General features: G+C 37.3%; 1 protein-coding gene across 1 annotated transcript in view; it reads left to right on the top strand.

Annotated features, from left to right (window-relative positions):
- SHC3 (SHC adaptor protein 3) overlaps window positions 1–12,206 on the top strand; it is a 53,435-nt gene that overhangs the window by 17,200 nt on the left and 24,029 nt on the right. Inside the window, exon 3 of the mRNA XM_054397679.1 lies at window positions 11,332–11,395. Coding sequence (XP_054253654.1) covers window positions 11,332–11,395 — 64 coding nt within the window. The remainder of the gene's footprint in view (window positions 1–11,331; window positions 11,396–12,206) is intronic.

Raw genomic sequence — 12,206 nt, 5'->3', positions numbered from 1 at the left:
TGTTACAGTTATTTTAAGTCTGTCATGGTATTTTTGTAAAAGCAGTACATAAGTACAGCACTAACTTAAGAAGTGTTCATGAATATTTTTTTCCTAAGAAACTATTTTCTGAGAACTGCAGGAGATGGTGTTTTTCAGGCATTTTTACTTGAAAAGCTGAGCTCATTGATTTCAGAGGACTGTAGCACTGACACCTAGTAACTGGAAACTGTGTTTTCAAATTCTGGCAATGAGATAGTGTAGTCTTTCTAAAGGAACATGTACAAAGTGATATGACTGTGTACAGGGCTTGGATTCTACCTGTTTGAGGAGTCTGACAGTTGCGGATAGTCTGTCATAAACCTCTTGTCATACCATAGACAGCTAAGTATTTTATTAAATGAGAAAAATTACTTGCATTTAGGTTTGGCTGCTGCTCCTGCGGTCTGTATGCATTGGCCTTGAGTTACGTTTCCATACAGCAGCTTTGAATTGGACTTTGTAAGTCCCCACAAAGCGTTAATCATTAATTTGTCAAGATACTGTGTTGATGAGGGGTGTAAAAGCACAAGGACAGGTAAACAACAGAATTTGGGGTTTCAGGCAATATAGACTATGGAGGCATTTGAGAATTTGACTACCGTACTTTTTAAAACTCATTGTATACATTTCTGGGGTATTTGCAGCAGTGACTTTTTTTCATGTCTAGGCAGACTTCCATTTCCAGTGCAAGTGGCACATTTGTGTTTACCACTCGGAAGTTAAATGATGCTGTCTTGTGAAACAGTTGCGACAGTTGTTTTTGTATTCTGTACCTGAAAGTGAACTGGATTTGGCTTTATTTTTCTGCACAGTCTTTGGCTTTATTTTTCTGCACAGTCTTTTTAACTATATGTCTTCATTAGAATACTGCTGCACTTTTCATTGTTATTTAGCTTAAAGGCACATTTATGATATTAATATTTAAACATACTTGCTGACCTAAAGCAATATGATCTGCACAAAGAAAGCAATTTAATCTTAGAGTTCCCTCAATACAAAAATTATTCTTTGCTTCTACTGTGAAGCAAGTTTACAACTATGTATATTTTTCTGTTGAATTTATAGCATATTTGACTATACGGTGGGCATTTTCTTGGCTCATCTTTAGCTGACCACACCTGGAGCAATAAGAAGCCATATATTCCTGTTTTGCTTGTTATTTTGCATTTTCAATTTTCTGTTTGCTATAAAACAATGAAGATTCACCATTCTGACCTTGTGGTTCCTTATCTAAGGCTTTTTTTGGGGAAGTAGGAGTTTTTAGGTGACTTTTGAATCAGGGTCTAGCATTGTAATCTACTTTTCACTAATTCATGTGGCTCTAGAAATCCCCTTGCCATGTTTTCAGTACATGCTCTGTCATGTAGCATTTCACATACAAGCTTATTTTTATTAGGTGAACATTGTTGAGGAATTATTAAAATTCGTATTTTCTGATTAACTTGCTCACGTGCATTAAGAAACATAAAACAGGCCTCAAGGTAAGTGCTGAATTAATAAGGCTGATGTTCTGACATTACAGGCACCAATTCCTTCGTAAGAAGACACCTGGCACCAGATGGTCTGTGCTGCCTTTTGATAACAAATAAAATAAAAGCACCTGAAAGTTACATTTGTGTCTACTATTTCATACATTTATATTTAGGTATTTCAATTGCCGATTTCTTTGCAGCCTGCCACCAGTAACAAAAAATTGTCTTTGTAGCCTGATGGCTGGTGATGAAGTGTGACTGAGACTTGGGTCTGTAGATCTAATAATGTTATCTGTGAGTGCTGCAGCTAAGAAACCTGGATCTACAACCTGTGTATGGGGTTGTGTAAACTTTTTTGTGCCTTTTCCCATAAGTGGAGAAACAGTTGTATAGGCAGTTCTAATCCCTTTCTGACCCACAACTGTACAATTGATCCTACTGCATGTGTGACACCTGTTTTATGTGCTATTTTTCCCAAAACCTTGCAAAACCAGTCATAGAAGCAATTATTGTTGGGTTAATATGACTTCTGCTATTATTCAGTATTTACTAAGTCTGATTGAAAAGCAGTGAGAAAAAATGAGCTAAGTTACTTGATTTAGTGTGGAAGCCTGGATGCCAATAGGCACGCATTGAACGTGACACATACAAACCACTCCTTTTCTAAGCAATGTGCCACTTCCCTATCACTGCCTGCTTTCCCTCCACATTAAAGCTCAACCATAAGAAGTCAGTCACTAGGAATCCTAAATTTGTGTCTTTTCTCCTTCCATTTACTGCATATATCACTTTATGTCTCTGCTAGCGGAAAAAAACACCAAAGTAAGATAAGCAGCCCCAGTTCCTAGCAGAGAAAAACTTTTATGGCTTGTTCATAGTAGGATGAGGTGTGTAGTCTCTGGCTCTGCTGAAACTTTTGGGCATTGTTTTGGAGAAACTATTAGCCTCAGTCACAGACCACTCCGTGATTAAATGAAGTAATGCTTTTAAAGAACACTTAAATTGTTGGCTGAATGATAGAAATTATTTAAAAACTTGGCTGGGATTTCCTGTCATCTTGTGAATTAGACACCCATTTTAAGTAAGAAGTTAATGGGAAAGAGGTGTCTGGATTTTTTGAAAGGCTTTGAAAATCACAGCTGTTCTACTTAATGCATTAGGAAAGCGTATGCATTAGTGTGTGTTCATGGACCAGTCTGATAAAGGAAGAACTGTGACTTCAACTCCAGGATCTGATTTGAGGAAAAATTAATAGCTATGTACAATTTGCAAGAGATATTTTTTTTTCTCTTCATGGTTGTACGTTTGAAGTCTCAAGATTCTTTCACTGATGGATAAATAGGAGAACGAGAGTAGTATTAATCAGTTGCATTTATTCTTTTCTGTAATAAATGTAATGTCATGTGAATTCTTGATCAAATAAATGGATGCACGATCCAAGGGTCAGCAGTTACGCATCATGATAAATAAAAGCCAGCTAAATCCACATGTTGCATCATAAATTATCCAGTGATAACTGTTGTAACACATGTGAAGTCAAGATGACTTTCTTGGGCAGCAAGACGAACGGAAACATTTCATTTTCAACATAGTGGAGGAACAGGAGGACTAGCAAGCAAGACTCCTGAGCTAACTGCAGGTGGCAAGTGGTCCTAAGTTCATCTGCAACCTACCATCACCGTCAGAAAAAGGGGCAAGTCTTAATCTTGTATGGCCAGTTCCTTTGTGCCCTCAGGCTGTTTGTTTAAAAAAAAAATCAGGTAAAATTCTTTTGCAACATGTTCAAATGTTTGTATGCTTACTGTTAAATCTGTTATAGTGTAGTGTGTCTTCACTACTGTGTTGTATGCATGAGTGTGTTTATGCACTGGTTTGAATTGAAATGGTGTTGCATGCGCTATTTATCATACAGCAGTATCTGGACTACAAGGCTGCATGTTCGTCGGTATTTAATTGAATTCAGTCAGGTTACTGCATGCAACTTCAGAAAGTCACACCTCCCCATGCTGAATAAAATATTATATTAAATGCTATGCTGTGTTAATAGCAAGTAAATTAGAGGACTTCATATTAGCAGTAGACCCAAATCCAAACTCTGATCCCAATGCTTTCTGTGAATTCTGTTGGGATAAACAATTTGAAAGAGATTGCTCTCCAAATCTTCATGAAAACCAAATTGATTTATGCCAATATCCCAAGCTTCTGGAGGTGGAAATCCATTTTTTAGAGCTGGTTTTGAGTCCAATGCTAAACAATATGAATGAATTTCTGTTGATATAGCATTTTGTTCAACCATATCTGTATTCGTTGCAGAAATTCATTGTCAACAAGCATCACTGCGAAAGAGGGTAGAAGACACTGAAAAGGAAGAATGTTTCCCCTGTGTTTTTTGAGGATGGATAGGTAACATGCTATCAGTGGTGAATTTTGTATTCAGTCTCCTCTTTAACATGCTCTTTTGCTTGGAAGGTGAGTGTGGTTCATTTCTGTATTCTGCTGCATGGACTCTGGATGTGGGTTAGTGCTTAGGGGGTGGTGTTTAGGAGAACCACCTCAGCGCCAAAACTCTGGGAAGCATAGGGTGCAGACTACTGTGTAGTTCATCAGAAAGCAAGATTCTCAGAAGTGAATGGAGACAGCTTTATAATTCATCTAGTACACCTCTAATTGAAGCAATGACAGCTATACTGCCTGATACTTTAAGAGAATCATCTGCATTTGCTAGTTTAGCTCTCATTAGCACAGAAATGGGTTAGAATAAATAGGGGTTTATATGCTTAATGTTGAAATCTTTACTTTTCAATATAATATTAACAGGGAAAATGTTAACTAGTATTTGGATTAATTAACTAATGTGTGGTAATTCAAAGCCTGGGTGAGAGTTATTAATTTAGCTTCTCCATTACCTTTGCCTTTGTGAGAAAGCAAAGAGCCTCTCAGGGAACGGAGAGGTTGAGAGATGAAAGCCAGTGGTCAGAGAAGCAGTTATGGGTATAGCTGTACCGTGATTTTTCAGAAAGCTGGTGACTCACCATGGTTCTGCAGAAACAGAAGGTACATCGGTCTTAACATGTTTTAAAATCAAATCACAATGAAAACTTAATATGGCCTAGCACCTTGGAAGCAGAGACATTCTCAAGTTCCTCTGCTAATAGCGCCTAGCAGCTTGTTTACATAGAGAAATGAAGGCATAAGAAATTTGCGTGTTTTTCATAGGGCTTGTCTAGTCACAGCAGACAGTTCATCACCACTGCATGGTCCTTTTTGAGAAATGCAGCTTGTGTGTTTATAAGATGTCATATATCTTATGGGGTTATTCAAAAGGGCAATGTTAGAAATTTAATCTGTTAACAAAAAAAAATTGTAAGGTATTTATCTCCAAAGTTCTGCTTTAGACATAAAGCCAACTACAGGCTAGAGAAAATATCTATTAGACTAAATTTTTTTTTTTTTTTTAATGGTAAGGTTTCCTGTGCCTTCCTTTCAAATACCTGCTATGGGCTGATCTTTGAGAGAGAAGATACTATAGTTAATCACCTGAGGGTGGACCCAGTTTGGAGATTACTATGATCCTGATTTAGCAACAGAAGACACTTCACGGTACAGCTATACCCATAACTGCTTCTCTGACCACTGGCTTTCATCTCTCAAGCTCTCCATCTCCCTGAGTGTCACTAGGATAAACAGGAAGATAAATATTATAAGGATAATAAATATAAATATATAGAAAGAAAAGATAGAGCTTTATAAGGGTAAATAAAAAGGCGGAAAACAGTTTTTCAGGGTTTTGGGGTTTGTTTGGTACCATTGACTTTGCTCTTTACAGATGGAGGGTTGTGCAGAAGGAAGGCTTTTGCAGGTGTGCAAAATTAAGGTTTTGTATAGCCCCATAAAAGCTGCAAATGGTATTTTAAGATGTTTACTTTTTGAAAGATACTCCAAATTTTGGACCAAGATGATCAAAGTGTAAATAATGGTTCATTGCAGATATGTATGACCGTGCTCTCAGCAGCTGGAGGAGCAGCTGTAAGTCTCTTTGGCACTGCCTGATGCACACATTAGCCATATCTGTAAGGAAAAAATGGCTATGTTTGCTCCAGTTTGGCTGTATATATACATAAATCTGACTGTAGGTGCATACAGAGTGAAGTGATAGATCTAAACAATGTGTGCTACTGGATAAACAGTCTCGGTGTACATTTCTAGAAATGAGACCATTTTTTCAGAACTACTGTATCGGAGAAAGTCATCAAGACCAATTAAAAGAATGAAATTGAGTTTCTGAAATTCACTTGCATGTTATAAAAGAAGATACAAACTGTACTAAAATTCCTCAAATACTCTTTAAAGTTACATTATCTATAAATACTGAGAGCAGAGATATGTGTACCAATGGATAAAAAGTTTCTTTGCCAGTAAAAGCAAAAGGCTCCTATCAAGTACATTGACTTCTGTTAGCAGATTGATCTCTCACACTGAAGATGCAGGAGCATAAGGATACAAAACACCGGATAGACTGCTTACTACATACTAAATACTACATATCTACTAAATAGCATGTGATACTCTTAAGTCTAACAGCTGCCAAAGCCGTCCTTTATACTGCATAAAGTTATTCAATAGACCAAAAATGAAGTTGGCCAGCTTCCTTTCATCTTCTGCTTGTAGATTTCCTACATGCGACAAAACTCTGTTTCAAGAAACAAGATAAGGAGCTGAGGGGAAGAAAAGGAATAGTCATCATCTCCTTGCTCTATGACTGACAACAGCTTGCCTACCACATCTTCAGATGTTGCCTTATTCCATAAACCTTCTCTTCAGGCTTTCCATCACTTTTGTGGTCAAGACAGACTTAATTTCAGTCAGACTGGTGTGACAAATGGCATCACTTGGTCTCTGGACCACTTCGGAGGGAGCTCCCATGAAGGGGTATTTCCTGCATGGTACTCTGAATTTATGGCAGTAGGCACATCCATACCTGGCAGTTAGCCTCCCCTTCTTAGCTACTTCTGAAGCCCTGCATCTTCCAGACATGATCAATTAGCCAGTTGGTGTTTAAAGTTCTGTAAAAAATAGTATACTGATTTAGTCTTCAGAGCTTGTGAATGTCCCCTGTGCTACTACAAGAAACATGTGCTCATTCTGTCTGTTTTGCAAATGAACAGTTATTAAATGGATTTCTAACAATGTAGCTTTGGTCTCTGTTTTTCTATTTTTCAGAAGCAAGGTTTTGTTTTATTTTGTTTTGTTATCTATATCTATATATAGATATCCCTATATATCCATATATATAGATATATACTGTAAACTTTGTTTCTCTTCAACAAATACCAGTACATTTGGTAATGGTTTATAAATTATTTTTTAAGATTGGTGAGAATGTAATACTGTTAAGAAATAACTAGGAGCCTCCTATTCAATTCTTCTGGACAAGTCATGCTTTCATTACAAAACTTCCTCCTTTCATGTCTGTTTTTTAACCTGTGAAAAACCTACCCACTGGAGGTGGCAAAGATAAGCCTGGGAACTATAGGATACTAGAAGATATCAAGAAGAAAGTATTGGTAGGTTTTAAGTCTTGTCATACCCAGCATTTCAAATTAAAAACTAGTCACAGTTTCTTTTCTCAATACTCAAGATGGCTGTGCACCTGTGCAATTTTTATATGCCTGTCATTTCCCTGAAATATGAGTTCCATCATTCTGTTTTTTAATCAATTAAATTGTATTAATTAAAAGCAGCAACAAAAAACCCACCAAACCCTAATGTCACAACTATAACCACAAGAAAAGAAGGTATTTTTTATGGGATAGGGTTTCACCAAAGAGTAGATTTGAGCTTTCTGAGTGGCCTACTTTATATAACAGAGTAAAATATAACTAAAGCTATGAAGAAGATCAGGGCATTAGACTTTTTAATTGAACAACATTGCAATGTAAAATATTATTTTTCCTGTCTCAGAGAGATGTGAAGTTACTTTTAAACAGAATAGGTCTGCCTTAGAAGATGGATATTGATAATTCTTCATTGGAAACATTTCCATGCTGAAATTGTATTCAAAATACACGTTTTGTGCCAAGAAAATTACTCCACAGTATGATCATCTGCAAAGCAGAAAATACTCTTGGACAGATTTGGAACTCAGCATGAGGTCCCTACTGGAGACAGTGCAGTAGCTAATTTTACAAGAGATCAAGATAACTACACTGGTATTTATCTGAGCCTCTCTAATGAGACAGCATGTGGCTTAGAAAGGTGTAATGTGTATCCAGGTCAAATAGCTTTCTTAGTGGAAACAAAGCAAGGGTAGTCACATCCGACTTTTTCAAACTCTGCAACTGTTTAGCCATAGAGATGTGTCCAGAACTTCTGCATTTGCCTTTCTAACACAAGCTTTTGCATGCAGAAGTCAGGTAACAGCATTCTTAATCTAGCAGCAATATCTGTTTCTGGGCTTGATTTGTGGCTCAGATGTTCATGCTGCAGAAGCATTTGCACATTTTATTTGCTGTAAAAAAGCTTATGTCTGCCCTGTGCTGCCTGGGAATAGAAGCCAGAAAAAAGTCTTTAAGGATCTCATTCCCACATTATCAGGCTGTCTGTGTAAAGACCACCCCTCCAAAACAATCTAGAATATTCTGAACAGAGACGTCCACTTCCCTTAGAGAAGTGCCTATGTGAAGATCTTCAGCCATCACTTTTCTTCTTTTTGTCAGATATATCTTCATGACTTCTTAACTCCCAGGTCAGAAAACCATTGTGCCTTTTGTTGCAGGTACAAAGAGTTGCTGCCAGGGTGCTCTGACCTTGCCTACACAAAATTGCTCTATGAATATTTTTCTTGAAGTTCCCAGCATTTCCACCAAAAGTGTTGTTAACTTAAACCTTGGAGATGTTTGTGTACATTTAAATTTAAAAGAATTGTCAACATTTAAGTTCAGATGTTCTGCCTCATCTGACATGTATCAGAATGAGCTGGCACCTTTCCCAGGCCCTTATCCTCATTTCCAGTTTTTCTGCAGACTTCGGAAACACCAAATTCAGGAAACACCAAGGTATTTTACTGAAAAGAAGCTGGAAAATTTGTAGTGGTTTTTTTACAGAGTGAGAGGGGGCATATCTTAGGGTTTGAGTTGGTCAGTGGTTTCCCAGCTCTGCAAAGGAAGGGTGTACAAACACCCTACAAGGCTACCTTGCTAATCCTGAGCTCTAGGCTTCAGCCTTTTCAGCTGGTGCATTCCCTTTCCTACACTCAAGTGGTAGTTTTGATCAACAAGGGAGTCAGATCGGTCTTTGGAGTAACACACTTCATGTCTGATTATCAGGAGCTGGCAGGCAGAAGAGGTAGTAGGAAACCCACTACGAATCTCAGCCCAATGCCAGAAAAATAACAAGCTTGTAAATGTTTTTTTGTCAAGTGTGGTGGCCTGGAAATTTTATTTACTTCCTACCTGCACTGTGTTGCTGCTAGAGGGAGAATATGGTGGAGGCAAATAGGAAGACGAAGTTACATTTATTTACGAAAGTAAATTTATCCCAAAGCAGAGTTCATATATCTGAAACACAAGTTCTTTTTGTGAGAAACACAATTCTGTAAGGAATTGGAGTTGGACCACTGGAGGTGACAAAGATGACAAAATTTGGTGATGCCTTTGTGTCAGCATCTTGTAGCCAAGACAGCAGTGGGTTCAAGACATTCAGAGATCTGGTTTTCCCACCCCATTTTCTCCAAAGGATTTGGTCCAGTGCAAGAAAGAAATGGGAAACCAAGAGTTTTAGCTCAGAAACATGGCTGAGGAAGTGGTTCTGTATAGCATAATATATGTTTGCTTTTCCTGAATCAAAAAGGGTGTTTCTGATGGAGAAAAATACTATTTTTGTTTTGTGATTAAATTTTCATAACCTGTGTCTCAGTATCATGATGATCACTGTGTGATGGTTGTTGTGCTGTATTTCTAAGATTCATTAGAGCTGCCTTTTAAAAGAATTTGATTTTTTCCTGCTCTGTAACAAAATTTAGTAGTGACTTTAAAACACTTGTTTGGGGTCAAAGAAGCATTGTGATAAATGTGGGAAATAGATACGAGCACTGAACTGTGAAATGGAGTGCTGCTGTAGTTGTGATAGTCTGAGGACATGTGCAAGGCAGGGTTTGCAGTGAAGGCCAGTTTTATTAGATGAGCTGATGTAGCTGGAGAAAGAAAAAAGAAAATAAAAATAAAAAAGGAAAAGACAAGGTGTGGGAACAGGCAAGCTCTCCTCTAGACCTGAAGAAAGGATTGTGTGTCTGAAAGCTTTTTTTACTGTCTCTTGCTATAAATCTCATGCTTCTTCAGAATGACAGGACTTCAAATCTGTTGCAAAGTCTGTTCCATCCCTACAACCACCCACCCCCAAAAAAATACTATATTCATTCATCTTTTTCAGGTGGTTCAAAATCTGAATTGAGCTCTAGGTAAAAGCACCTAGGCATAACAGTATAGTGATTACTGATTGCAGCCGAGTAAATCTGTGACATTTTCTGAGCTACTGTATGTTGAATGCTGACATGTACATGACATTTCCCTTCTGACTCGCTTGTTGATCCTGTGTGTTCACCTAATGCATAGCTGAAATATCATCCTGCACATGGATGGCATAAAATTAAAATAATTTATGTTTTTACCAAGATGATGTTTGAAGATTTTGATTATTTTGCCTTTTGTTTATCTTGTAGTTCATTGTCTCCCATTCTGTTTGCTTTGGGAGATACATATTTTTTTTTTCCCTTAAAATACATGTTATCTGCACGAGTTTAGGCCTAAATATAACATGCTGTTATTTTTCGATCTGGCTTTAAAATAGTATAACAAGATTTGGACTCACCTTTACTGTCTCTGTGCAACTAAGTATTCTGCCTTACAGTATCAGGATAGGTCTGTTACAGCTTTGTAGCTAATGAAAACAAGAAGGTCTCTGCATACATGGGGGGCAAATTCCAGATACTGACCAGACTGACTATTCAGATAATAAACTGTTAGATACTGAAAGAATCTATCTGTTCTTTGCACTATGATTTTAAGAGTTTCAATTGGCATACAGTTACACTCCCATGAAAGAATATGAACTAAAATTAATTTTCAGGATGAATTGATTTCATTCAGAGTGCAATGGAAAGGGTGAAGCAATATTAGAAAACTGATGCAAAATGTCAATGGCATTAATTTTGCTTTCAGTATAAAAACAGGGTCACAAATAAATTATTCACATAGTGTTGAGCAACTATAAACTAAACTGTTGTACTTTGCATGTATTGTATACAACATAAATGTTACCAGGAATGTTTTAGGGTTCTGATATTATCTAAAACCAAGTGGCCTAGAAAGTGCATAGCACAGTAGTCAGAAAAATGATAGTTACTACCCCTTACATTAGAAGAAATTTTTATTAAAAGGGTGTGAAGCAATGCTGATTAAAGATTATGTCTTGTAATCAAATTTCTCATGGCTTAATAAAGTACCAAAATGAGACTTGAAAAAAGGTATTAAGACAAATACTTTAGTTTGTGATGAGAATAGGTCTTCTTAACAGTGCAAGAAAATATTTTTATCTTTTATAGATCTCAAGATATGTTTTTCTTACATTAACATTGATTATGTACTGTCTTCTGCTTCATTCTGAAACAATCTAAATTTGAATGGAACCTATTTTAGCCTTGAGAAGAGAGCTAACTGCCCATCTTACTATCCTCACCTATGAACAGAAATACAAGCTGAAGCTGTTCTCTCCCAGAGCATTTCAAGTATAATGAAGAAACCCACACGGTCATTTACCATAAAGCCTTCTTCTGTCTCTTCAGGGAAGCAATCAGTCGTGTTTGTGAAGCCATGCCTGGTGCCAAAGGAGCCTTCAAGAAACGAAAGGTATTTATCTTTCCTTGTAGCACAGTTGACTGTATTTTCTTAGTTCAACCCAGAGGAGACAAGACACAGCAAGCAAAGCAGGTGACTTTAAAGGAGTTTTGAGAATTGCATATCATTAATCATTTAAAGTATTGGCTGTTTTCACCCCTTGTATACTGCATCTTTGCCATTTCGGTCAGGATCTGCTTTTTTTTTTTTTTTTTTTTTTTTTGTCAAGACCTGCTTTTGTAGACATCTGAAAGTATGAGTATGGCTATCACAAAGATTAAGTCTTACCTTTAGGTTCCTACTGTAGAAACCCCCTCCTCTTCCTTTTCTTTCTTTTGTAGGTTGCAGGTAGAAGACTTACAGAAAAAAAGATAAAAGGCTGATTTTTTCATAAAATGCATGAATAAATTGTGGAAATAGGTGCTGGAATCTATTGCAGAGAACAAAATCAGACAGTTTTGAAAGTGATTAGATCTATTCTTGGAGCACAACTCTATTGATGACAATTAATTTTGGAAATTAGTGTTTTCTGGAAACAGAGAAAACATACTAGGTGATCCTCTGTTCCCTGTCTTTTTTCCATAAACACATGTGGCTAATGTTTAGTGGCCAGAGCTGGTGGTGGGTCCAGTGGGCAGTGATCTGACATGGATATTACCATGCTTCTACTCTTATCTGTGTGGCGGAGGAGTGGAGGAAGCCTCCACTCAGCTCCTGCACTGATTGCTCGCAACTGGCTTGTGCTGCCTGCTCTTCCAGAGGCCTGCTAGCAAAGCTGGGATTTAACGTGACCTTTAAGGGAAGGAACAGAGAAATCAGTTAA

Source organism: Indicator indicator, chromosome Z, assembly GCF_027791375.1.
Source record: "Indicator indicator isolate 239-I01 chromosome Z, UM_Iind_1.1, whole genome shotgun sequence".
In the NCBI taxonomy this organism is placed as follows: Eukaryota; Metazoa; Chordata; class Aves; order Piciformes; family Indicatoridae; genus Indicator; species Indicator indicator.
This window is presented reverse-complemented; position numbering and strand designations above follow the sequence as displayed.